The sequence below is a fragment of the Microtus pennsylvanicus genome, chromosome 21 (genome assembly GCF_037038515.1).
Source record: "Microtus pennsylvanicus isolate mMicPen1 chromosome 21, mMicPen1.hap1, whole genome shotgun sequence".
In the NCBI taxonomy this organism is placed as follows: Eukaryota; Metazoa; Chordata; class Mammalia; order Rodentia; family Cricetidae; genus Microtus; species Microtus pennsylvanicus.
The window spans coordinates 28,246,139-28,274,132 of record NC_134599.1 but is presented as its reverse complement, the minus strand read 5'-3'; the positions used below and the strand labels follow the sequence as shown (position 1 = coordinate 28,274,132).

The 27,994-nt window shown below is 45.6% G+C and overlaps 1 protein-coding gene across 9 annotated transcripts in view; it reads right to left on the bottom strand.

The window, feature by feature from the left end:
• The window catches only part of Arhgef33 (Rho guanine nucleotide exchange factor 33), a 149,594-nt gene that overhangs the window by 78,097 nt on the left and 43,503 nt on the right, over positions 1 to 27,994 (bottom strand). For 7 of the 9 annotated variants that reach the window (XM_075955688.1, XM_075955686.1, XM_075955684.1 and 4 more), the window contains 9 exons: positions 23,070 to 23,129; positions 20,679 to 20,903; positions 16,545 to 16,674; positions 9,120 to 9,252; positions 6,955 to 7,038; positions 5,690 to 5,773; positions 3,236 to 3,384; positions 2,254 to 2,418; positions 22 to 832 (listed from right to left, as the gene is read on the bottom strand). In XM_075955688.1, coding sequence (XP_075811803.1) covers positions 22 to 832; positions 2,254 to 2,418; positions 3,236 to 3,384; positions 5,690 to 5,773; positions 6,955 to 7,038; positions 9,120 to 9,252; positions 16,545 to 16,674; positions 20,679 to 20,903; positions 23,070 to 23,129 — 1,841 coding nt within the window. The remainder of the gene's footprint in view (positions 1 to 21; positions 833 to 2,253; positions 2,419 to 3,235; positions 3,385 to 5,689; positions 5,774 to 6,954; positions 7,039 to 9,119; positions 9,253 to 16,544; positions 16,675 to 20,678; positions 20,904 to 23,069; positions 23,130 to 27,994) is intronic. The other 2 variants (XM_075955691.1, XM_075955687.1) reach the window with 1 other exon arrangement.

The following is a 27,994-nucleotide window of genomic DNA, read 5'->3' as shown; positions in this document are numbered from 1 at the left end:
TTCGGCTCGGTTTTACTTTACCCTCCTTACTTCCAAATAGGTCTGTTTTTCGCTTTGGGACCTCTGTTGGGGGAAGAAGGTCCGCGGCGCCCCGCGGGAGGCAGCGGCGGCGGCGGCGGGGCCGTGCGGGGCGGCTGCGCGCTCGACCTTGAGCGGCGCGCGGCCGCCGCTGCTGCTGCGCGTGCTGTAGAGTCGCGGGGCCACGCCCTCGGCGGGCGGCGTGCGCGGGAACTCCTTGAGCGAGCGGCTCAGCGGCTTGGCCTTGCCGTGCGCCTGCGCCTGCGCGGCCTCCAGCTTGTAGGCGCTGCTGCTGCTCGCCGGCGACGTGGCGCTCTTGGGCAGCGGCTGCAGCGCGTGCTCGGGCCGCTCGGCCTCCATGGCGAAGCTGACGGGCCTCAGGAAGCAGATGTCCAGGCTGGACTCCGAGGAGGCGGGCGAGCAGTTGTCGAAAAGAGCCGGCGCCTGGAAGGGCTCCTCGTCGTAGGGCGCGGGCAGCGCGAAGATCTCGCCTCCGTACTCGAACTCCTCGTAGCCGGCGGGCACGAAGCCGCGCGCGTCGGGCAGGAGCTCGGTCGGGCCGCGCAGCGAGCGCTCCACATTGCCCAGCGGCTCGGCCGGGGACGGCTCGAAGTCCATCTCCGGGATGGACTGCAACGGCCCGGCGAGCGCCTTCACGTCCTGCTCGGCCGCGCAGAACTGCGCCGGGGCCAGCAGGCTCTCGGGCCGCTCGTGCTTTCTGCTCTCCATCTCCCAGTCCCCCGGCTTTCCAGGCTGCATGCTCTCCATGAGGCTCTGCTGCTGTTGGCCTTTCTTCGCCGAGGGCATCAAATGTCTTTAAAGGGGGAAACGGTACAAGAGAGACGATCAAACAGTGCTGAGCTCTCTCCAAGCGAGCAGCCCAAGCCAGCTTCTCTCCTCCCCTCCCAAGTGCCGTCGTGGATGACCTATCAAGCTCCACAAAATAACTAGGGAGATCTCTCAAGAATGCCTAATCCTCCAGGAAGAGTGGAAACAGCGGCCAGGAAAATCGTCTGTCTCAACTTCCAAGCTAAGTCACTGAGACATCACTTGAGCGACAAAGGCTGGCGTTATCATTGGCCTGATGGAAACTCCGAGCCTCCCTGCCACCAGGCAACTCCCAAGACATCCCCTTTCAATTTCTCTCCCTTTGCTCTGGCAGAGCCACATACAGAATACTGGAAAGCGAACTTGATACCGCCTCTAGATATTCACACATAAACAATTGTGTTCCCAAATAATCTGTTGAACCCCGGATGGTGATACAGAGGATAAAGTCCTGGTTTTCTCTAGACAGGGAGTAGCCCTGGCTATCCTGGAACTCAGTCTGTAGACCAGGCTGTGCCTCCACCACCTGGCTAAATTTGGGACCTCTTCAAGAGCACTGAACACTTTGTTGTTGCCGTTTTGGTTGGTTGGTTAGTTGGTTGGTTGGTTTAGGATAAACTCATTTGTATAAAATTTACATTTCTATAATAGATTTTTTAAAAAGTGTCTTGGCTGTCATCTCAAATGGCCACCCACAGAATATTAATACAGTGTAAAACTGAATTTGCCCAGTTTCTATAGAGTTTTGTTGTCTGGGAGCACACAGCAAATTACACAGTTTTTAAAAAGAAGGATTTTTGTTGTTTTGCTTATTTAACCAAACAGATACAACCGAACTACTGTACGCTGACTAAAATTTTTTTATTCTATTTATACATATTTTAATTCTTTGTCTGAAATGTATATGGATGCATATGTGAATACATATACATACATACATATCTTAAGAGATTGCAAGACATCAATCTTACAATGAAACTTAGGACTCACATTTACAGATATGAAAAAAAGTGAGCTGAACTGACCTTACACCAATGCTCTTATTTTAGAAGACTGATACTTTTATTTTTCCCTACACAGAGTGTAATAATGGCCATAGTTTGGCCTGGGTATAATGTAGGCCTTTCCCCCTCTACTTTTTATACTGAAGGTAAACATTTCACCCTGCTTCAAGAGTTGAAGATTGCACAAAGTGGATCTCGACTTTGCCTGTCGGTGCTTTCCAAATCCGCCTCTTAGTGTCTTTCTCTGGGATCCAAACATCAGATCAACTGCTCGGCTGCTGATGTGGAAACGATGGGACAAGGCGGAGCTCTGGAGAACTAATGTGGCCCACGCTGCTAACCTCTACAACTGCCTGCGACTCAAGGGCACCACGGCTGATGTTTCTTAGCAACAGATGCTTACGTGACAGCAGGGGCAGAAGTGGGAGCCGAAGGATAGGGCTGGAGCATCTCTTCTGAGTGGATCCCACTGTCACGAACAGCCTCCGGGCCTGCAGCAGGGGAAGCATCTTGGCCAGCATTGGCACATTGGGAAGCCAGCCCTTTGTACAGCTTTGCCATGGACGACCTGACAGAGCGGAAATACTAAATCTCAGACTGCACAGTGTGAGGCTGGCTCTCTGGACTCAGAGATTATGCTAAGAAAAATAGATTTGCCTCTCAGATGAAGCTTTCTGTGATGGGTTCTATATCCCTGGAGCCCTCTATAAGTCAGGTTGCTTACATAATAGTTGACAAGAGCTTGGGGATGCAGGATGGTACTGAGACACACCTGTCAGGAAGGCACTGGGTTAGGAGATGCTGTCTTTCTAGTTGGAAACAGAGAAATGATAATGTTCTCAAGATATACAGGATGTTTAAGGAAATGTTTGTGGGTTGCTTCTATTCTCCGAGGTCCAGATGCTGCCTGACTTTGTTTCTGCATACTGTGAAATCTATTCAGACACATATACCCCCAACACTTTTACCCTCAGTGCTCATTAGCACCTAACTTATTCTTCATTGTCAAGCTCTAAAGCCTATGTGACAGAGGTCTATGACTGTTTCATTCATGCGGTATATTCACTGGGCACAACAGTACCTAGTGCACAACAGGGGTTCAATGAATGTTTATTATATTAATGAAGGAAACTCTATTCAGACCTTTAAATTGCAATTTTGAACCTGGAAAGTCAAGGGAAGCGACATAATGGGAACAACAGAGCCCAGGCGCTTTTCTTCTAAAGTTACTTTCACCAGGCCATAGGTGTCTCCCTCCTGTGGCCTAACTGTCCCTCCTTCACCTTTTTTGCCACCTCCCTTCATCCCGTTCCAGACACTCAAGTGACTGGTCTGTACCCTCTTCTCAGAAACCTTCGTCAGGTGCTGCACCGTCACAACCTTACTTTTTGAGCTTTTTCCGTTTCTGAATAAGCAATTCTTCATTGCACTGAAACAGCAGGGTGTAATGAGAGATAAAGACGCGGAGGCGCTGGACACACACGAGGAGCAGGTAATAGTCGGGGTGTTCCTGCTCTGTGAACTTCAGGACATTCTGGATGGAAGGGAAAAGGAATCGGTGTTGCGAAATCGGGCGGAAGAATTGTTCCATCTCCTCCTCACGTCACTTTGAGCTACTAGGCGTTCCAATCAAATCACTCAAACACATGGTCCATCTGTCTAACCAGCAGACAGCTCAGGCTTACTGCTCTGTCCATCACATCAAAAGAATATAAAGTTAGTCTGTTCTGTGTGAGTTGAAGGTGACCTAATATAATTCCATTTTGAAAAGTTAGAAAGACCCAATAGTTAGATAAATGACATAATAAAGATATTCTAACAACTACTATCCATAAGCAATACTTAAAGGAGTCAGACCAACGCTGAGAATGATAGGCATTGGGTGAGCGTGTGGGGTGGGTGGGGTGGACAGTGGCCCCTCCTATTACATTGCCTGATGTTATGGTTTGGCTATGGTCTATCTCCCAAAGGTCCAGGTGCTGTAAGCTCAGTCTACAGTGTAATGATTTTTTTTTGTAAAGATGGTGGGACCTTTAAGAGGTGGGACCTAGTAAAATGTGACTGGATGCTGACCATGTTCATGAAGGTATTAACGCTGGTTTTAAAGAGTAGGTTCTTATGGAAAAAAAAAATAGTTACAGAAAAGCGAGCCTAGGCACTACCCCTTACTTCTTCTTTCATACTGTGTGACCTGTCATTTTACCTGTGCTACCACTGTGTTTACCGTGAGGGGGTCACCAGACATCATCACCACCACCATGCTTTTGGGCCTCCAGAATTGTGAGTCAAAATGAACCTCTTCCCTTTAAAAAAAAAATACCCAGCCTCAGGGATTTTGCTACAGTGGCACAGCATGGAACAAAAGCCCTTCTAACATTCAAGGGTTCTATTATGTGTTTGTTGACTCCTTCCCATTTCTAGGAGCTAACCACTTTTATCTTCGTTATCACAGCCCTGTTAGATAGATACTAAGTAAGGAAACTGAGACACCGAATTCGGTGATCTTCTTTAGCTCATGCATCTAATAAATGATAGAAGGAGGATTTGCAGGGAAAGTAGAGAGTAGCCCTCAGGCCTCTTTACCTAGTGCTTGCAAGACTGGGCTTCCGCCCACGGGTTTTGCCTACTAGGTGTGTTATCTTGAACACAGTGCTGGGACTGCTTTGGTCCTCTATATCCTTATGAAAAATGACAGTAATGATAATACCTGTTTCATGGAGCTGTTGAAAGAATCCATAAGATAATTATTGTGGGAAAAGCCATATCTGGGTGAAAAATCTCAATGCTGAGTCTGGGTTGCTTCTAGTTGAGGGTTAATGACAAGCAATTCTGAGATGTTTTCACTGAATTCCCTAAGATCGGTCAACCCTACACCAGAGCACATGGGTATCACGAGGATGGGGGTTACTAATAAATGGTTCTTGAACTCAACTCCGTGTCCTCTACAGGGCTATGGGCTCTACAGGAAAATTACCTCAAGAATTTGTTCATACCCACTGTGACAGTGGGGCTGATCTATTGGGAGCTCACCAAGGCCAGCTGGACTGGAACTGAATAAGCATGGGATAAAACCAGACTCTCTGAACATGGAGGACAATGAGGGCTGATGAGAAGCCAAGGACAATGGCACTGGGTTTTGATCCTACTGCATGTACTGGCTTTGTGGGAGCCTAGCCTGTTTGGATGCTCACCTTCCTGGACCTGGATGGAGGGGGGAGGGCCTTGGACTTTTCACAGGTCTCTTCAGACTCGAGAGGGAAGGGAAATGGAGTGGGGGGAGGGGAGAGGAGTGGGAGGAGGAGGAAGGAAATGGGAGGCGGAGAGGAGGCAGAAATTGTTTCAACAAAAAAATTATAAATAAATAAATACAAAGGAATTTGTTCATTTGCTCCTCACGGCCCTTCCGAGACATAAGGTATGAGTACTGTATGATAGAACCCTGACCCAAGTCAAGCAGAGGCCATCAGGATAGGAGTTTAGGCAGAAATTAAGAGGCCAGAAGTGACATTTAGAGGTTATACAACCAAAGAGGAGGGGACTGAATAGGAACTTAGATGTTATGAAGAGTGTTCACAAAAGATCTTGGACTCCCAGAAGTGGAGATTGCTGGGAAGTAAAGCTAGAACTTCAAAGACAAGGATCATAAATCAAAAATTTCAAGACTTTAGCTCATCCTGCAGACTATGGTATGGTGTGGTGTGGTGGAACCATAACAAGCTAAGCCATATGACGACTGCTTAGAAACACTAATGAGTCCTTGAGCCGTTATAGTACTGCTAATTTGGAAGCCAAACTGATAGTTCAGTGCAAAATCTGCTGGCTTGTGCAGCCGAGCTCACCTGGAGATGAATCAGATATTCCGGGATGCGCTGCACGATGTGAAAGAACAGGGTGTAGATGTCAGATTTGATCTCCTCATCACCCTGAGTGGGAAAAAAAGGGGTCACTCTTCAGGGTCCCCACACTGCAAACAGAACCCCAGAGATCCCTCCCACCAGATAGGAAATGCTTATTTCCAAAGCATCTTCTAACTGGAGAGGCCACACGCTCAGGGTCATGCCCAAAGAGACAACTCTTCTCCAGCAGGCAACATAACATGTACTTCTTTTGAATTGATGCAAGTTTCCAAGCTGTCCCTTCCTTCCCTGACCCTTCTAAAGTCAGTGCTAGGTAGAAGTAGGCGCTCAGTAAGCTGTGCTTGAATTAAATGAATGAATGAAGGTTTTCCAGCAAGTCTTCTACTAATACTCAGTAAGTGTGAACAAGTCTCTCAACAGTGGAGACAGTAAAGTGATTAGGAATCGGTGAGTAAGCCTAGAAGCAGAAAATACAATGGTCTCTATACGTTCCCTTCTTTTCCTTGCTCCAGACATTCACTGAATGCTAGCATGAGACCGTCGTTTTGGTTGGGAGGACTCGGGGAGGTGAAGCAGAAAGTAAGACATAGGCTTCCGTCTCCTGTGAGCTGCAGCTACTCTCGGCTTTAGGACTCTGGTGGTCTATGTTCTTGTTGACTTAAAATAACAAAATGAATATGCCTATCTTTTTTATTTCTAATTTCTTATTTATATATGGGTTTAGGGAGAAGCTTGGTGTTGGGGAAATTCCTAGGAACCCACAAGGATGACTCCAGCTAAGACCTGTAGCAATCTTAGCAGGAGAGGGTACCTGAACTTGCCTTCCCCTGTAATTAGACATGCATATCAAACACCTAATAAATAAACCACTGAAGTGGCCATGCTTAAAGGAGTATGATTGACAAAGGACAGTTTGAGTCCAGAACTGAGACCCGTATTTTCTGAGCCCGAAAACAACACATACAGCACACAGCTGCATGCTGGAGAACTCTGGACCACCTACGTGCTTTGTCCGTAGTTCAGTGTAGTGAACCAGAGGGTCATTGAAGCATTGCAAGGACCAGAGCATGGCTCTGATGATCCTATATTGGACTCCTTTAACACGGAAGAGGGGCGGCAGTAACAGGGCCAAGGCATTCCTCGGCCTGGAACACAAGCTCACAGGACACATGCTATACTGTTGAGTGACCCGCGACATGATACAGAGGGTGGGTACACAAAGGACAGTGTGCATAGAGTTGACGTACCTCCTTCAGAACCACAACATGAACCAAGGAGATGCACTCGGGTAAATCCCTCAGGTAGGCAACATAATAATCCAAGAAATTATTCTTTAAAACAAACACAAAAATGCAGGGTAAGAACCTAAAAACAGGAATGACAACATTTTTATACTACCATAAACATAAAAAGGAGCAGAACTCAGAGAATATGTTCACAATTTATTAACTGTGTTCTTTACTTGCTCTTGGAGGTTTTATTTCTCTTCTTTATAAAGATTTAGTTTTATTTTATGTGCGTTGAGTGTTTGTCTACATGTATATATGTACCCCATGTCAATGCCTGGTGCCCTCAGAAGCCAGAAAGTCTCAAATATCCTGGAATTGGGGTTAGAGATGGTTGTGAGTGACCATCCAGGTTATCATAACCAACCCCAATCCTCCGCAAGAGCAGCCAGTGTTCTTAACCTCTGAGCCATCTCTCCAGCCCCTTGTTAATCTTTTTTTTTTCAAATTGTTTCCTTTGATTGATGTGGAATTCTAAACCCCAAAAATTACGATTGTTTATAAATGTTTGTTTACATTTAAAGAGGGATATGATAGAGAGATGAATACTTTGCATTGGTATGGATATTAGTTTATAGATACAAATTTAAGATCAATTTTGTTATATGTATTGATTAAGGTATTGTATTGTGCAGCTCATTTAAAAATGTAATGTATAATTAAAATACAGGTTAATAGATAGTCATCTATAATAGTCAAACTTGTAGTCATGCTAGTTAGGTTTTCTATAAGTACAGAGATATATTTCAGAATGATAGTAATTCCTCACACCTTTCAAAGACTAACAGAATATGGCATTTAAAATGTTTAAGAACTTAGGACTTTTCATGACAATGAGACACATCTGCTCCTGGCAGCACCAATTACTTTAAGAGGAAGATGGGAGCTCCTTTGGCCAATAGCCTTAAAAATACCAGCCCACTTAGGCATGGTCTCTTATATTATAAATGCAGCTGTAAAGTGTGCTCTCATTGTCTTGCTTCTGGCTCTCGCTTTCAGCTGCTAGATTTGGTTCCTGTTGCCTGTTCGTGCAGAGGACTGTGATCTGTGAATCTGCCCCTAAATAAATAACCCTTTATTATATGTGATTCTGAACTAGTGTGGGATTATTTTGTAGCGTCCACCATCAGGCATTGAAGAGGCTCCTTATGGAATTGGTTAGCCATTTTGGTAAGAAATTGCTCTTGCCTGAACTGTTTGATGGTATGCTGTGTGAACTGGGCATACAGGACCCACAGAAAAATGAAACAGTCCTTCGGGGTTCCTGCTTCATGAGAGAACTGCGAGACATCTTTCAGGACACAGAAGAAAGACACTGATGAACTTTGACAGTACAAGGCATCACAGATCTCCCAATTTCCTGCCAGATACTATGGACTGTAGGCCTGTAGGCTGAAGATGGAAGCCACAGTGATGCAGAAGCACTCTGGGTGACTGTCCAGGCAGCAAGATAGGTCTCTGTCAATTCTAGAGTTTTGGAAGTTGCCTACAATGCACTTCCTGTTTACTTAGGTAACATTATATTCTTCTGGAGTCTTTGATGGAGTTGAAGAATAGACAGGTTTTTTTCTTTTTTATTGATTCTATTGAGCTATACATTTTTTTTCTGTTCCCCTTCTTTCCTCCGCCCTCCACTTCAACTCTCTCCCATGGTCCTCATCCTCCCAATTTAATCAGGAGATCTTGTCTTTTTCTACTTCCCATTTTATAAGATCCATATATGTCTCACTTAGAGTTCTCATTGTTGTCTAGGTTCTCTGGGATTGTGAATTGTAGGCTGGTTTTCTTTGCTTTATGTCTAAAAGCCACTTATGAGTAAGTCCATATGATATTTGTCTTTCTTGGTCTGGGTTAATCACTCAATATGCCTAGATCCATCCTGCAAATTTCAAGATGTCATTATTTTTTCTGTTGTGTAGTACTCCATTGTACAAATGTACCACATTTTCCATATCCAAAACAATAGATAGTTATAATTATAGTTTTCCTTAGTTATGATAAAAGATAAGGTAGATACAAATATTATAACTGTAATTCTTGCTTGGTGCCTGTTTTGCTATATGTAATTTTACTATGTTAAAATTAAAACCATCCTTTCTATTTAGACAGAAAAGGGGAAACCTTACCTCATCGTTTGTCAACTTCAGGAATAAATCTCCAAGGACTCCTTGGCGTGGCCATTTCAGGACCCTCTCCTGCAGGGCATGAAGCAAATCCAAGTGCTGCTGGACAAGGTAGCGCAAGGAGCCAGGGAAAAGGCTTGAAAGAGAACAAAGGAAGAATTACTCAAAGGTCCCATAAAAAAACAACACAGGAGGCCCCATTTTCAATCATCCAAAACACTCTCACAGGTCTGTATTAGGGTTTTGAATTTCTTTTCAGCAAAGTGTCTCTCCTCAGACAGTGAAAGGCCCCTTTACTGGTGGCCCCTTATGCAAATGTGAAGTGACTAACTAATAAAGAACATATCACAGGAATGTCTTGCTAGAAACCAACCTGGGACAGTTTCATGTATGCACACTCTATAGAAATCCTAAAGGAATCCTTTCCAGAGTTTTAGATTCCAATACACAAGCAATCTATTCTTAGAAGAATGCCACTTGGGTCAGGGATAAGGTTAGGTTAACATTGCAGCTAGAGGGTCAGGGTGTTGGGGCAATGAAGGACCTTGCATATCTTTTTCTTTCTGCTCTAAAGAGGCACACTGGACAGAGAGGCCGTGTTGTCTGTGATTGGAAACATCACCCCAGTCCTTGGCATCCATCCTCGGACCGCCAATAGAGCCAATGGAGCAGAATTCTCCATCTCAAGTCCCCTCCCCCTGGGAGTTGCCTTGGGCAGGACTCCACTTTAGGGCTCCAACTCCCAGCCTGCCAAGCACCAATCTCTCCCCAGGGAGGGTCAGGGCCACTCCCACAGGCTATTTAGGCTCAAGCTGGAGAAAGGAACACAAGGTTTTGGGTTTTGCATGTGTTCTCTCTATCCCTCCCCCATGCTCCCTGCCACCAGAGAGTGCTGCATGTATTAACTGTGGGTATTTTAATCCAGTCTAATCGGGTTGGTTGGAGTTCTTTGCACAGGTGGAGAGGCCCATTTTAAGATTTTTCCTAACAGATGGAGGTCCCCCACTGAAAGGGTCCATTTTTTTCCCCCGTGGGCCCAGGGCCACATGCTGAAAAACGCCCTTTTCACCAGGCAAGATTGGCTTCACTCGGTGAGTTCCCCTTTTTTGCTTATGCCGGTAGGATTTGGTAGGGTTCCCGGGGTGACCCATTTGCTTTTCAGGCTGAAGTCATGGGCCCATGCCAAAAGCCTAACCCACGAGGCTGAGCCAGGCTTAGCTGAGGTGAATGAGATGCCTGCCATTCAATTTTCACAGCCCCATTTTCAGATCAAGAGTTGTCTCAGTGGACATGCTTTGACAGACTTGAGTTACACAGGCATGTGCTTCTAATGGGTTTCTTGCGATTCCAAAAAACGGCTGTTTACAAAAAGCCTTTTTTTTTTTTTTTTTTGGTTTTTGGTGGCAGGGTTTCTCTGTGGTTTGGAGCCTGTCCTGGAACTAGCTCTTGTAGACCAGGCTGGTCTCGAACTCACAGAGATCCGCCTGCCTCTGCCTCCCAAGTGCTGGGATTAAAGGTGTGCACCACCACCACCCGGCCCTTGAGACAGGGTTTCTCTGTAGCTTTGGAGCCTGTCCTGGCCGGGTAGTGGTGGCGCACACCTTAAATCCCAGCACTCGGGAAGCAGAGGCAGGCGGATCTCTGTGAGTTCGAGGGCAGCCTGGTCTACAAGAGCTAGTTACAAAGATCCTTTTAAATTGGGGCTAAGGCTCAGTAACCCACCATTTCCAGACACTCACTCCTGCCCCCCTTCCACTCCTCCACTGATTCAAAGCCCAAGGTTTGTCCTGCCTTCACTTCTGCCTCTCCGCAGCCCAGACAGCTCCAGCACTATACCCAGAGGTGCGGTTGGCTCCCGTCCTTTCCAAATTCGGGGATCTAAACCTGACCATCTTTCCATCAGCCGAGGACAACGGAGGCCATCTCCGTTCCTTCCAAACAGCGCCCACCCACCAGCTGTTTGCTATGCCTCCCTGGCTTCTGCGGCTATGATGGGATCACTCTGGGCCCTTTCCCCCTCTAGCTCTTTGTCTGGGACTCTCTACAACAGATTTGTTTTTTCCCCTGCCCTTCCACTTTAAAACTGTATGGATGTTTCGTCCTTACGTTTCTGTTCCCTCTTGCAGAGTCTGCTAGTCTGGCCCTTAATGGGATCACCTCTGTGCTTTTCTGGCTTTTGTCACCTGCCTATGCCAAAATTTTGGGTTGGTCAGCTGACAAAGTACTTTATTTGTCTCCCTGTTAAAATAATGTGGCCACAGTATGTCTGTGAAACTCTATAGATGTTTCTGTATGCATGTGTGCTCATTTTAAGATTCTTTGACTTGTTAAAATATTCTTTTTCACCTTCTTACCTTACTAGCACTGATAAACTGTAATTAATTGGATAAAATACATGCCTAAATTTAGCTTACATGCCCAGTTTAAATACCAGCTAATGGTACCTAGTTCTAAAGTGCCTTTACAGATCTGAGAGTATGGCATTTATCAAAAGAGCTTCTAACACAGACATGGAGCTCCACAGCAACCTATAGCTCCTGCAAGAAGATGCATGACTACAGAAGGACCTTCTGCCTCCAGGCTTGCCCTTGGCCTTGGCAAAGCCACTCACACAGCAAAAACCGGCCTTTCACCTCTTCAGCTTCATGGATGCTTCACCCAGGGAGTTGATCTCCTCATCCTGCCAAGACAGGTAGACTAAATCCCCCCCCCCACGCCGCCCCAACACACACAGGAAAAATCTTTGGGCCTCTCGTACTCAACAGCTAACAGCAAGCACTGCTGGTGTTCTCCAAGGACTCAGGAGAGGATTTGGAATTGCCTGCATAGCTAAAAAGCTGTCACATTTCTGTTCATTTATCCCTCTCAGATCTGTCTAATGGCATTTGATAATTTAAGGTACTATTTACTTATTACTTCATCCATGACATTTAATGAAGTTTCCTGCTAAAATACAGGCTTCGTAGTCCAGGATTAACAGGTTTCAGGTGTTTCTTCAGAGGTTCAGAGTTCCCAGTTTCCTTTGTCTTCCAAAATGTTCATGCCTTTTAACCTAAAACAATAGCCTTTTGCTATGACACCAAGATGTAAATCTGTTCCAGTTCTCTTACAGATACTACACAGGTCCCTGGAAAAGTTCAACTGCTGAATCAAAAATCAGGTCTAGTGAAAAACTAATAGTCTCCAGAGCCTACACTAACCCCAGCCAGCACATTTTACAGGTCACTCCTGATGTCTGGGTCAAGACCAACCTACAAAGCACTCCCCAGACAATGCCAAACACCTGTACCAGCTCCTGGGACTTCACCATTGGTACCAACTCATCTGGATCAAGGACACCTGAGAACTAAAATCGGTTTTTTCTCCTTGCCACCTGCCTTCTCATCTCCCTCACAAAGCAGCTGCCTGAGGACTCCAGGACGACAGCAAACCAGATGCTGCCGCAGCCACACCTCTGGCTGAGCGCATGCACACCAACTCCCCTCTCTCCCACGTCACCCCATGCCCGCAAGAAGTAGCCAGACTTGAGCTGATGCCCCTATATCCAAGGACTCTGGGATGTGTGATTGAAAGTGAGCCCCCAGCCCCCTGATACCCCCATATCCATGGAGTCTGGGATGATTGGAGGTGTCCCTCCAGTCCCTGGCATCCATCCTAGGGCCGCCAGTGGAGCCCCAAAGGAGCAGAATGCTCCATCTCAAGTCCCTGGGAGTTGCCTTGGGCCGGACTCCACCTCTCAGCCTGCCAAGTGCTGACTCCTCCACGGGGAAGGTCAGGACCACTCCCTCAGGCTATTTAGGCTTGAGTTGGGAAAAGGAACACGCCATTTTGGAATTTGCCTGTGTTCTCCCTCTGTCTTCCCTGCACCGTGCTCCCTGCCTCCTGAGAGTGCTGCTTTTTTAAATGCAGGCGTTTTAATTCAGTCTAATCTGCTTTGATTGGAGTTCTTTTGCAGAGAGGCCCATCTTAAGATTTTTCCTAACAGTCTGTGTTCTGTCAACGATAGACTAGGGCTGATCAGCCCCTTCCTCGTGTTTTATGAAGCCTCTTTCCTACTTCAAATCTCTTTCCTCTACCTGCTGGTGCACTTTATTCCTTCCTTCATTCGTTGGTTTGTTTTGGTTTCCAGGCAGGGTTTCTCTGTGTAGCCCTGGCTGTCTTGGACCTTGCCCTGTAGACCAGGCTGGCCTCAAACTCACAGAGATCCTCCTGCCTCTGCCTCCCGAATGCTGAGATAAAAGGCATGTGCCGCCATGCCTGGTTATGTGTCTCATTTTTAAGCCCAGAGGAAATGAAGAAGTGAGAAGTCAAAGAATGCTGGGGAGGAGAAAAGAGAGACAACGAGAATCATCTAAGCCTTCGATTCTAGGGGGAAGGGGAGCTGGGAATAGGGAAGGACAATATAAGCAGGGGTCGGCAGGAACAAGACAAGAAGCAGAAGGCAATGGAACTAGCTGCACAGCAGCAAGGATCTGAGCTCTAATTTGATGGCCCAGGGAAATTCCAAGTAGATTTCCTCAGGCTTCCAACACAATGCATTAACAAAGATACGATGGCCTACTCGTCTCTGAAAGCTGAACTTCTTTAAACATTTCCCAAGGGTGTCATGGATGTACATGTGTGGAATATCAAGGTGATTTGGCCACAAGCAGACCTCTGTCATTAAACAGGACGTCGGATTCAGAGACAGGTCTGTTTTTGTTTTGTTTTTTTAACCCATTTCTAAGCAAAGCAAAGACTTCCATGGAGCTGTCGCTCAGAGAAGTGACAAACACCGGAATAGGGTTCTGAGTTATCTCATGAAAAATACGGGGAGTCCTGGTTGAAACAACTGAGGACTCTTGAACACTTCACTGTTTCCTAGAGAAAGCCCCAAACTATATTTTATAGGTCTGAAAGAGGTGGCGATGTCAGGCTTGAATGTAGAGTTGTCACCGCTATCTTAAATCCAAGGTTATTTCCAGTAGGGCAGCAAATACTGACGCCTTGAGGCTTGTGATGAGGGAAGTCATCAAATAAATTCTCATGGAAAAAATTGCCAATAGATGTAGTTAAACGGCATCAAGGTCTCAGAAAAGCTCATTAAAAAGAAGAATATAGTGAGGGGAAGAAGATAATGAAGCCCTAACGGTAGGATAGTAGAAGGAGACACTGCACTTTAGTTAACAACACTCTGAGCTGAAGCCCTTGCTGCTTGACTGAAGAAAAGCAGAAAGAGGGTTACCATGACAACCAATATGGACTGCATTGTCACGTGTGGAATAAGGATTTTCTTACCTCTATTGGAGATTATATAATAGCCTATTTATTTATTTATTTGTTGGTTTTTCAAGACAGAGTTTCTCTGTGGCTTTGGATCCTGACCTGGAACTAGCCCTTGTAGACCAGGCTGGCCTTGAACTCATAGAGATCCGCCTGCCTCTGCCTCCCGAGTGCTGGGATTAAAGGCCTGCGCCACCACTGCCCGGCCTTTTTATTTTTAATTGCATAAGATTATAGGTCCACTCAGTCCTCAATGATAGAGAACACTGCAAGTGAGCTGACTAAAAAGGACTTGACTATCCAGGGAGCTAGAAACGTATTTAGCATCCCTGTTTGACACATCAACAGAGATCTGAAGTAAGACTTGCTGGACTCTTCAAGAGAAAAGCCTAAATTCTGACATAGAAAGTGATGCATTCAATGCATCTGGTTCTCCAAAAGCCCTAATGCATTACTGTTGATAAGAATGGTATCCTAGAAGCCACGAGACCCTTAGAAAAACTGGGGGGCTTGGAAAGAGCTCAGGGGACAGGTTAAGTGGGTCTGCCTTTGGCTTCTGGCACTAACAGGCCACGTGGCTATGAGCACCTCCAGACCTTAGCGTCCTCCTCTAAAATGTAGACATCACAGTTCTGATGATTCTTTTTTTTTTTTTTTTTTGGTTTTTTGAGACAGGGTTTCTCTGTAGCTTTGGTGCCTGTCCTGGAACTAGCTCTTGTAGACCAGGCTGGTCTCAAACTCACAGAGATCCGCCTGCCTCTGCCTCCCGAGTGCTGGGATTAAAGGTGTGTGCCACCACCGCCCGGCTCTGATGATTCTTTTTCCAGTGTGACGCTAGCGCCCGGGCTTCCTGAGTGGTAACTAAGTGCTCTGCCCCAGGGCTGGCAAAGAGTCGTGAAGATCCAGATCAAGTGTAGAGCGCAGGACCAGGACACTGTTCCAGGACACAAGCTTATTTCTCACCTTTATCCAAGACTCCCAGATGCATAGAAACTAGGAGACGCTGCTACTTAGGATCCTAGGTACAGAAGCAAAGTCACACCAAAAGGTCGATTTCAATTTTCCACCTGAGTCACGGAAACTCAGCGTGTGTTTGGCAAAACAAAAAAGCTGGAGTCCAGAACCTTCCTGGAGCCCCAGAGGAGCAGGTGGGAGAATAAGCCAGGCTGTTCTGGAGTCGCTGGGTGGGAAATCAAGGGGCCAGATGGAGTAGGAAGAAACAAAATCCAGGCCGCTGAGGAAAGGTGAAGCAAGCGTCTAGAGCCATCACTGTAAGCAAGGGTTTGGCCATGTCGACCCTTCTGTTCTCCATGCTTTGTCTACCTCCATTCCTCGGAATCAGTCGAGACCCTTGAGAGATGTCGGGGAACAGTTCCTCGCCTCAGTCATTTAGATGGGAGTGGATGTTCGTGTTTGGGTAGGAGGGGACATCTCGTGGTGGTAAAGTCAAGTAAAATGGGAGGAGCATAAGGAAGAGAACAGTGGGAGCATCGTTGGGTAGATGAACGAACTGTTCATCACCTTATGGAAGAAATGCTTACGGGAATAATCCAGACTTCCCGTTCATCAGGATTGTTCTTTTCCTTGCTTCACTCTGAATTAGCTCATTTTTATTACCTTAGTCCTTTCCTCTGAGCCTTACTTTCCTCTTTCCTGTTCTCTCCTAACAGAGGGAGTCGAGACATTAGGGCCTGCATGCTGGAAGCACTACTCTCCCCCCCAACACACACACACACACATACACACACATACACACACACACACACACACACACACACACACACACACACACGTAGGCCCGCACTCCCACGCAGTACCTGGTGCTATGGGATCGCCTGAGTTCTATCAGCAAGTAGCCTTGTCTAATGGCCCTTGGTACTCAGTGCTTCCATTTCCTGGGACTTGGGGGGAATCTATCACCCCTGAGGACACACAACGCCTCACTTTAAATTCCAGACAGACACATCACAGACTGAACGCCCCACAGATTGTATTCATTATCTACTTGCTAAGAACCTAAGCTTGGGACTTTCTGTCACTGCTATTCTCTTCTCAAAGGCTGTTTATGGGACTCTCTAGGCCCCAGTATACCCAAAGGGAAACGGTGAAGAACTTACCTTAAATTTAACTCAATCTGAAAAGCAAAGGCAATGAGCACACGGGTACCTTCTCTCCTTGGAATTCCTCTTTCCGTCGGAGCCCTGGAATGTTGCCTTTATCTTCAGGATCAGGGAGATGTTAATGACGTATTTCCGCTCAGATTCTAGCAGCTCCAGAGCCACAGTCTGCCTTTTTGCTTTAAAACAAACCCAAGGGGATTTTTTTGTTAATCAATTCCCTCCCAAACACTAAGCCAGGCAGGAAATAGATAAAAACACGTGGAAATCTGTGTGCCCCCTAGGATCACATAAACTAGCTTGGTGGGGCTTGTTATCCAGGAGTTGAAGGGAAGGCAAGAAGATCAGAAATCCAAGGTCATCTTCGGATATTTAACCAACACTTGAGACAAGGGGGGGCGGAGAGAAAGGCATCAGCATGTTTGGGCAAGATGAAAAGCAGAACGGAAGCATAAGATTCATCAAGCAAAGCAAAGGACACAACATCATGTGACCGAAGACGGAGAACCCGCTAAGAAGCAGTAGAGGCTGAGCCTGGAGACGCAGAAGCAAGTGAGGTAAACTTGCACCAATGGCACGAGCCTCCAGATTGCACTTCCAGACTGGTATACCCTGGCTTCACCCCATGAGAAATGGGAGAAGCAGCATTAGGGAAACCCTTGCCTGAGCTAAAGTTGTAGAAGGCAGAATCAGCAGCCAGTGAGAAAAAGAAACCCTTTGACCACATTCCCCTCAGGTCCCACAGTGCCAGCAGCTTGGCTTAAACACTCTTGGCAGGAGACGGGCAGCTTGCCCCTTGATGCACTGAACTTCCCAAGTAGGACAGGATACCACACTAAGACATGGACATAAAGAGATCACTCACCAATATGCAACTTTGTTTGGTCGGAAGCGTCACCTCAGCTCCTTGGTACCCCTTTATAGAAAAAGTCTGGAATATTTAGCTGGGGGCTTCACCCCAGCTCCCGGCATAAGCTCCCTCTCCTGGGAATGGCCTCAGTCCAGACTCCACCTTCGAGAAAGCCCACCAAATGGTAACCCCTCTCCAGGGAAGGTCAAGACCACTCCCACAGGCTATTTAAACCGACACCCCCCCAGAGGATTAACACGTGGTCTCTGGGTTTCCGCATGGTCTCCCCTTTTTTCTCTTTCCCTCTCCATGTTTTCCCGGGGCCACCAGAGAGTATTGTCATCTATTGCCCTCTATTAAACCTGGGTATCTTTGAATTCAGTTTGATTTGGTCTGATTTGGGATTATTTGTGTCAGAGGAGAGGTTTGTTGGCCAGAAGAAAATGCTTAACAAACTTTGCTATCTAATAGCTCACTATTGACAAGCTTGGAGAATACAAAATTCCAGGTTAGTTGGGGGCAGGGTGTTTGTTTCATTCTTTCTTCCTTCCTTCTTTTCATTTTGTTTCTTTCTTTGGGGGGATAATATTTCTTGACCACATAAACAATTAAAGATACTGAGACATTTGAATAAGATTATACCATAGGAGAGAGGAAACAAATACACATGTATGTGAAATTAAATCTTACACTTAATATTCTCAAAAAGATATGCAAAATACTGTAGCCACTTAACAATTACTGGATGCTGTTTTAAAAGAGGAAACTTCTTGACATTTTTTAAAACATAGACAAATTTAAGGGTGGATCAAGTCAAAGACACCTCTCCCTCAGAGGAAGCCAAGCACAGAAGAGAAAGGCTCATTGAAGAAAAATTTGACCTGTGGAAAAATGAAGTCAGGGAACCCAACACTAAATTAGAAGCACCAAAGAAAAGGAAAACTATGGCTCAGATAATATTACAAAATTAATAGGGAGGGGGTATCCCAGGACATGTGCTGCCAGAGAGCCCTGCTGTCCTCTGCATAAATAATAAAAAAGATTGCACTTCAACATGAGGACCACCACATCCTTGGGAGCTGCATCACTTCAGGGATAAAGGGAAGACCCTAAAAGTTACCAGATGGAGGGGCCAGCAAGAGGGCAAAGGCACTTGCTGCTACACCTAAGGGCCTGAGTTCCACCCTCAGGACCTAAATGGTAAAAAGACAGAACTGCCTCTCAAAAGTTGTCTTCTGGCTTGCACAAAGTAAAGTGTGTGTGTGTGTGTGTGTGTGTGTGATATTTAGTATTTTATATAATAGATTCGATTCCTGCCTTTAAAATAATGTTAGCAGACAGCAATACTGGATCACATTCAAAGAACTGAAGACGAGAGCAAGGCTGGGCTTCCCAATAGCAACGTCAGGAGCTGAAAGACAGGGAGAACTGCTTCACACTGATGGGAGAAAATGGTTTTCCATTAAGTCGGGCCACAGTGGCAGTGAGGTGTCTGAGTCTCTAAGCAAAATGCTTTAAAGATAAAAAAGATATAAATGATAGCGTTTTTATTACATCAAGAAAAACAAAAGTCTCAGCACTGGTTGTGAGCGTCTGTGTGGGTGTCGGAAGCAAACTCGGGTCCTCTAGAAGAGTAGCCAGTGCTCTTAACCACTGAGCCTTCTCTCCAGCTCTGGATTATGAATTTTTAAAAATGTGATAATGACATCAGTGTGGTTAATAAAAAAAGAACTAACTACTAAAGGAATTACACGCACAATGTAGATGAATCTCAAAAACACATATTGAGAAAAAAGACACCAGGCAAAAGAGAATACACAAAGTATAAAGTATTATCCCATTCATATGAAGTTCAAGAACAGATGCAACCATACAGCAGGCACAGTGGTTCTCTACACAGATACCGACGAAAATGAAGATGAGAGACATTCCTAGCATAAGAGAAATATGTATGATGTCTTGATAGTGATCACAGTCAATATTCATATGCAAATGTCAAGTTGGGAGGGTGAATGGGTTCTCCTTAAAGGTACGGCCGAGCCCCATAGCCTGGAGCTTATGAGCAGCACGAAGTGGATATTTTATAAAACAAAACAAAATGAGGATACAAAGTTTTCAGGGGGTGGAGCAACGAGGGAAGGAGCTAGAGGATGAGGGTAAATATGATCAAAATAAACTCTCAAAGAAGTAATAAAATATTTCTTTAAAGTCATAAGCTGAGGCCCACAAGATTGCTCGGTGGTCAGAGCACTTACCACACGATCTCCAAGCTCACACAATAGCACACATCACTGTAATACATACCTGTACATATACACCATATATACACATACGTGCTCAAAATTTTAAGTGTCAATGCAGCTCCATGAATTTTGGTCTATGTAAATTAACTTTCAACAAAGTATTGTTTACAAAATAGCATAAAATATGAATCAATTGTGGTGGTTTGAATGAGAATGGCCCCCATTGGCTCATGTAGTTGAATTCTTGGCCCTCAATTGGTAGAACTGTTTGGGAAGAATTGGAGGTGTGGAGGAAGTGTGTTACTGGGGGCAGGCTTTGATATTTCAAAGGCCTCATGTGATTCCCAGTGATCCCTCTCTCTGACTCCTAGCTGTGGGTCAGAATGTGAGCTCTCAGCCTCACTGTTGCTCCTCCATCATGACCTCTAACCTTCTGAAACTGGAAGTCAAACTAAATGATTTCTTTGCCTTGGTTGTGGTGTTCTACACAGCAACAGCAACCACGAAGCATTAAGACACAAGTACCAAGAGAAACTATCAAAAAGAATTCAAAGTGGCTGCTTTGTTTCTTGTTAATAATTTAAAAGCTTTTAGTTCTAGTTAACTTTCATGTATTTGATTAAAATAATATTAAGAAAAATTATCCCCCCAAAAGTGGAGAACGCTATTGCCAGTACTCATTAACTATGTGAAGGAAAGGAAGGAGAGAGGAGGGGGAGGAAGGAAAACAAGAGCTTGTTGCAGTGTTCGACATTTTGGCGGCAGACTGTTAATAAATGATTAGCATATGGAAAATTCAATATCGCTGACTAAATAGATATTCTCCAAGAACCTCGGCATTTTTTTTCTTTTTTGCCGAAGCACTACCATGCAGAGTACCCTAAGTACCCAGAGTCAAGGTGGAGGTCCCACCAGGGTATGTGACCTCTGCTGGGTCAACTCTGTAGGCACTAGGGCCTTCGTCCTGAGAAGATACAAGGTGGTGTCACGTGTTCACTCCATCCATACTACCTGGGTTCCAGCCCTCTGTTCCAAGCCCTCACTCATCTTATGCTCTTGTATTTCCCCCCACATCCCCCTCAGAACTTACCAGCTAGAGAGGTTTCACATAAGACATTTTCCAGGGAAGTGTGTCTGCCCTGGCCAGCCTCCTTGAGTTTATCAGGGTGATCTTTTGTGACATACTCCTCGCCCCATTCTTTGCCCTCCTTAGGCTGTCTCCACAGGCCGGGTGTGTGATGGCCCTTGGACTGGATCTCAGCTGAGAGAGAAGGCTTAAGGTTTTCATCAGCTTCTGGATTTGTTGGGGTCACCCCTGAAAAACAATGCCTGCTATAAAGAATTTGCTTTAAAAAAAAAGATTTTATTTATTATGTATACAGTGTTCTTCCTGCATACATGCCTACACACCAGAAGTGGGCACCAGATCTCATTATAGATGGTTGTGAGCCTCCATGTGGTTACAGGGAATTGAACTCAGGACTTCTGGAAGAGCAGCCAATGCTCTTAACCTCTAAGTTATCTTTCCAGCCCCAAGAACTTTCTTTTTTTTAAAAAAAGAAAATAGCCAGGTGGGGGGGGGGCGCACGCCTTTAATCCCAGCACTCAGGAGGCAGAGGCAGGTGGATCTCTGTGAGTTTAATTAAGGTCAGCATAGTCTACGAAACAAGTTCCAGGACAGCCAGGGTTACACAGAGAAGCCCTGTCTTGGAAAAAGAAAGGAAGAAAGGAAGAAAGGAAGGAAGGAAGGAAGGAAGGAAGGAAGGAAGGAAGGAAGGAAGGAAGGAAAAAGAGAGGAAGAAACTAGTGTTTGTTACTAAATCTTAACTAATATACTGCTATCCAGATGGGTACCTCATCCCTAAAAGAGTACATATGTCAACGAAGGGTTAAAAATTTCCCATACTGCAATCAGTCACTTCTCACCTCTCTTTTTCTCTGGTCCACAAAATAAGGAAGCTTTTTCAATCCCAGCATGGTAGTCATGCCTGTATTTAATTTAGGAGATGGAGGCAGGAGGTTCAGGAATTGAATGCTGTCCTTAGCTTTGTAGAAAGATCGGAGCCAGCCAGGCTACACACACGAGACTGTGGCCCAGTAGACTAGACTACTAGACTAGGAAATTTATAGCATAGTGTGATTTAATGCAGCACATTTGACTCCCTGGATCTATTTGCCTTCAGGTAAACACAGGAGGCGACAGTTGCACTTTTAGGAGGAAGTACAGAAAGGAGAGAAGGAAAGGTACCAAGGGCATCTGGGGAGTGGTACAGGATGTTCTGTTTGCTATTTCGTCCCTTTATCCTATGGATGCTAAGTTAGAAGAAACAGGAAACAGAAAGAATGGAGGGAGGATTAAATAATGTATGAGTTCCGGTGAATTATCAATGGAGTAGATTTTTGCATTAAACTATAAAGTATGTGATGCAAGAAAAATGTGTAGCCTTGGGGTGGCGGCCCTCACCTTTAATTCCAGCACTCAGGAGGCAGAGGCAGGTGGATCTCTGTGAGTTCAAAGCCAGCCTGGTCTATAAGAGCTAGTTCCAGGACAGGCTACGAAGTTACAAAGAAACCCTGTCTTGAAAAACTGAAGAAGAAAAAAATTATCATGAACTATTCCCCCGTGAGACTTTAGCAAATGTTAGGTTATCAATAATTGGAACAAGAAAGAATTAAAAACCCTGATTTGTTCCTCACAGTTACCAGTTCTCCTCCCCCAGCACCTGTGTGGGAACGTAGGTGAAAACGATGCTCACTCCTGTCCAGAACTGTGATTTCGATGCCAAGTGTCCTCACAAGGCCATGGGTTGGAGGTGTGGTCCGTGATGCCAGCAGTGGTCAGAGCGGGGCTTTGGGGAGTGGCTGGGGGAGGGTCTACCTCCCTAGTAGGTTAATCCAACAATGGGTTCCATTTTTAGACTATTGGGAGTGATAAAATATGAAAATGGGGGAATATCTGGGAGAAATTGGTCACTAGGGATATGCTTTAGTAATGTGTAGCTTGTCCCCCATTCCTTCCTATTATTTCCTCTGCTTCCTGGGTGCCACGAAGGAAGCAGCATCTTAAGCCACAGCCTTCCCATCATGCTATTCTGCTCATCCAAAGTCCACAGAGACAAGGCGAGCTGACCTTGGATTGAAAACATTTGGAATCAGGAGGTCAAGAAAACGTCTCCTCCCTGAAGTGGTTTTTCTCAGGTATTTGTCACAGTCAAGAAACTGATTAACATGTCTGAGTCCTTTCCTACAAGGCTCAGGATGGGCCAGTAGAGCAGGAGAGGTGTCCGGCCCAGCTCTTGACTCAGCAGGGAAAGGGCTTGCCTTGTAAGCCCAACAGCCTGAGTTTTGTTCCTAGAAATCATAAAGGTGGAGTGAGAGAACAGAGTTGTCCTCTGACCTCCATGTCTGTGCAGGAGCATGCGTACACACACTTTACACATACATATAACAATACAAACTTAACCCAACAAGACGCACTTACCAGGGCCCATCATTCCCTTCACGTTGCCATCTCCTACATGAACAGACCTGGACTCTTGGGCTGCAGAGGAAAGGAAAACTTTATTCAGCATCCTTTCTACCAACATGCATTAGGCAGGAAAGAGATCACAGATTTTATAGTCATGAGTGATGCCAGCAAGGGAGCAGGGGGAGATGCAGGATAGTGGAGCCATAGTAGTTACTCAGCTGTTAGAGATGCCAACAAGTGATGCCTACTTCAAGAATCCAGTAGGCTAAACACTAAGTTCTTCAAGTAGTACCCAGCATACATTAAGAGCAACTTACTGTTTAACTGTGATACGGATGGCATTGGTGCTGACGATGGCGGTGAGAAGAGGAGAAAGATGCCCGATGCTCTCTTCTCTGCCTACCTTTCCAACAGCTTCCATTTCGGTGTAAAAGCCCAGATCTCTCTATAAGCACACAGTCCCAGAGCATATCTCTGAACCCACACTTGCTGCTTGCTTTTGAATCACCTCTCCTCCTCCTCCTCCCACCCCACCCACACATTAGTCTTCTTGTTATTCTTCTGAGTTTGCTAGCCATGCTCCCGTTAGGATGGCAACAGGGTCACAGAGGCTGCCTCTGCTATCAGGGCTGCCTCTTCACTCGGCTCCACCGAGTCTGATGGGTGAACGGGAAGAGTGGCAGCCTGGTGTCCCTGCCTTCACGCTGCATCTGCCTGCTGTTGCCTTAAACTCGAGTCAGATTCCCATCCACCTTTGCACACGGACATGAGGTCATCTACAGAATCCCTGTTTAAAATTCACAATACATGGTTGTTTAGTCCAAAATTTACCTACCTGGCTCTGCTTGTCCCCCTTTAAGGTATAGGACACCAAGATAAAGTCGGACATTTTCTATACTTATAGGTACATCAACATCAACAGACAATCAACCACCAGCTTTTACAACATCCATTCAGGACCACTGGAGTGGCCCCTAAAAGTCCCCATCACTGATGTAAACCTGAAGGGGTGTCCAGTGAGTACCCCAACTAACTCTGTTTTCTCCTCTAGCCTTTCTTTCTCTGGGTCACTTCACTTCTCAGCTTATTGAAAGTTCCAGAAACAAGAAGCCATGCAAACCATCAGCTCTTTAGCTCAAGCAAGACCCTCAGAGCCAGACTACAATTTGACCAAGACTGCCTGACTACACATGATCCTCCCAACCCATCCTCGTGTGTTCTTTCTCCATATTCTCCTGGAGCTATTTGCTGGTTCTAAGAAAGCAGGGATTCAGATGATAACCCACCTTCGGGGCCACACTGAAATAAGACCCTTCCCTACTTCATCTCTATTTGAATCTGATTGGACCACTGGGGCAAGAAGTAGCCTGATGTGGATGAACTAGCAAAGAAGAGACAGAAGAACACAAGGAGAGGGATGATCTAATGTCAAGGTCCAGAGGCCACAGAGCACGTTGGGAGCAAGGCCTAAAGACTATAGGACTAAAGAAACTGCTTTTAGCCAGGTGGTGGGACACACACCTTTAATCCCAGCACTTGGGAGGCAGAAGCAGGTGGATCTCTGTGACTTCGAGGCCATCCTGGTCTACAAGAGCTAGTTCCAAAACAGGCTTCAAAGCTACAGAGAAATGCTGTCTTGAAGAAGAAAAAAAAAAGACTACAGGGGTAGAAATAGGTACAATCAAAGAGAAGAGAAGAGAAAAGCAGAGAGAGAGAGAGAGAGAGAGAGAGAGAGAGAGAGAGAGAGAGAGAGAGAATACATGGCCTTGGAAACTGTGAAGAAGTTTATACTAGGGGCACGGCAGTGCACTCTTTAATCCCAGAACTCGGAGGCTGAGGCAGGTGGATCTCTGTGAGTTCAAGGCCAGCCTGGTCTACAGAGCAAGTTCCAGGACAGTCAGGGAGGGTTACACAGAGAAACTTTGTCTCAAGAACAAAAGGACAAAAGAAAGAAATTTAGACTTTGAATCTGATAACAGTAAGAAACCAAAAAGGTAAATTTACAAGTAGGCAGAAAATAGAAAGAAAGTCAAAGAAGCATGGTATCAACCAAGAGAAAAAAACGCTTTGAGAAAGCAGGCATCACAGGGATTGGATGCTGTTGGGGAAGGGAAGGAGGGCTGGAGGATGGTTCAGTGGGCAAAGACACTTGTTGCTGAGCCTGATGAGCTGAGTTCTAGCTCCAGAAAAGAGGGAACTGATTCTCACACAGTTGCCATCTGACTTCCGCATACTCGCATCAAAAATAAATAAATGGGATCTTTATACCTTTATCTTACAAAGTCTATGTGGCAAGAACAGGTAAGGAAAGAGCTTTAGTGGAGTTGCAAGGGTAGGTGCCAATACTGGGAAGGTTGAATACATAAAACATAAGAAAGAAGAAATGGATGGTGGAACCACATCATTCAAAAAAGTCAACTTCTAGGCCTGGGGATATAGGGATATAGGGATATATATGCAAAGCCTGAGACCTAGGTTAGGTCTCAGAGATTCTGAAGAAGTAGGAATGGGGGGGGGGATAATTGCATTTTAAAAATCTTCTTGAAGGCTTCTCAGGCTAGACGATTCCAAGGGGCTTACTTAAGATCCATAAAATGATATTTTCAGGGTCTGGAGAGATGGCTCAGGAGTTAGGAGCCCTGCTGCTTTTGCAGAAGAAAGAGTTCAGTTCTCAGCACCTACATGGTGGTGCACAATCCCCCATAACTCCAGTTCCAGCGTATCCATCTCCTGCTTCATACGCCCAGGTGCACCAGGCACACGTGGCACACGTGCATACATGTCGGCAAAACATCCGTTCATCCACATAAAGTAAATAAACCTGACAAAAGAGCACCATCTCATTTTAGATGACATCTCAGACTTTTGAATTTTAGGGTACATGAATGAAGCGTCCCATCAGAGGACACACAGACAGAAGGGATCTTTTCAAAGGAAGGGCAGGGCTGGAGAGATGGCTCTGGGGTTAAGAGCACCTAGTACTCTTGCAGAGGACCCCAGTTTGTTTCCCAGAACCCACACTGGGTGTTTTATAACAGCCTCTAACTCCAGACCCAGGGAGATCTGATGTCTCTGCTGCTCTTACACACACACACACACACACACACACACACACACACACACACAGAGAGAGAGAGACAGAGACAGAGACAGAGACAGACAGAGAGACAGAGAGACAGAGAGATACATAATGTAAAATAACTAAAAATAAATATTTTAAAAAGGAAAGAAAAGAAGGGTTAACCATCTGTGGCAAACAGTGTCTAAGATGGCTCCCTGGTTGTCCTTACCCCCAGACATCCCCTTCCTGGGATTCCTGCCTGTGAGTGGTGCCGGATTTAATGATTATCTTCTGATGGATAGACTATGGCAGGAAGGCTGAGCTGCTTCCTCCAAAACTAGGTTATCAAAAGCTATAGTTTTGTCTTGAACATCCTGTTAGACCAACACCCTGGGGCGAGCCAGGTGTCATGCTGCAGATACCCATGTCACAGGGACTACTCCACCATGTGGGTACGTCTGGAAGAAGATGCCTTCTAGAAATACAACCCTCATATGACAACAGCTGTGGCCAGCACTTCGATGGCAACCTACGTCATGGCAGACCCCAAGTGAGTGGTACCCAGATCAACTGTGACCAGATTCCTGGCTCAGAGAAACTGAGGTAATGAATGTTTGCTCCTTGAAGCTACGAAATTTGGGGAAAACAGACAGCAATCACACCACTGTATCATTTTTTTTAAAAAAGGGATAAACCAACATTTTCTGAGAGTTTGATCCTTTAGTCAGCAATGGGGGAGAACAGAACTATGAGATGTCCCTATCTTGAGGAGGGAAGGAGAGGCTGCCAGTGAGCAGATCACTTCAATCCAGCCTGTGAGAAAGTTCTTATCACACCAGCCCGATGACTTGAATTTGATCTGAAATTCATGGTGGGAAGAGAGAGTCACAGCCAAAAAGTTGTCCACTAACTCCCAAGGCCCATATTCACCTGCAGTCATACAAACTAATAATAGCAAATAAAAATTTTTAAATAAATAAATGCATGGGGGGGGCTGGAGAGATGGCTCAGCGGTTAAGAGCATTGCCTGCTCTTTCAAAGGTCCTGAGTTCAATTCCCAGCAACCACATGGTGGCTCACAACCATCTGTAATGATGTCTGGTGCCCTCTTCTGGCCTGCAGACATACACACAGACAGTATATAACAAAATAAATAAATAAATAAATGCATTGGGCAATGCAATCACCTGGATTACCTGTTTTCGGTGGGAAACCTGAGGGAAAAAAATCCCAAGAGGGCAGTCACACATCGTACAGAGATGCACAAATTTGTTTTGCAAATCTACTTTTTAAGATTCTCTCTTGGGAATGCACACAGCTGCCCCAGACCTCGTATTGGTCTGACCTCTCCTCCGAGTCCATTTTTGGCTCTCCACCTGCAAGGTCTTGCTCTTCTCACCATAGAGCCAAGAACACAGGACCACCTGTGGAAGTCCCTCCCAAAGGGATGGAGAAGCCATTCCCCAGGCTGCACTCACTGACAACTAAAAGAAGCACACATATACCAGCAAAAGGCCAGTAACCAAGCAACCCTGTAGTCAGTTCACCAAGTGAAAGACACTTGTCTTCGGTGTCGGGTTCAGTTATTCATAATACGCTTACTGTCTATTGTAGTGATCGGTGCGGCGGGGCTGTGTTCGCAGCACCCCGGCCGCCTGCTAGCTTATGCCCGAAATAACAACACACAAACTGTATTCATTTAAACACTGCTTGGCCCATTTCTATCTAGCCTCTTCTAGGCTAATTCTCACATATTAATTTAGCCCATTTCTAATCATCTGTGTTGCACCCCAAGGTGCGCTTACCGGGAAGATTCTAGCCTACGTCCATCCTGGGTCGGAGCTGAATCGCCTCTGCCCAGGAGAGCAGAGCATGG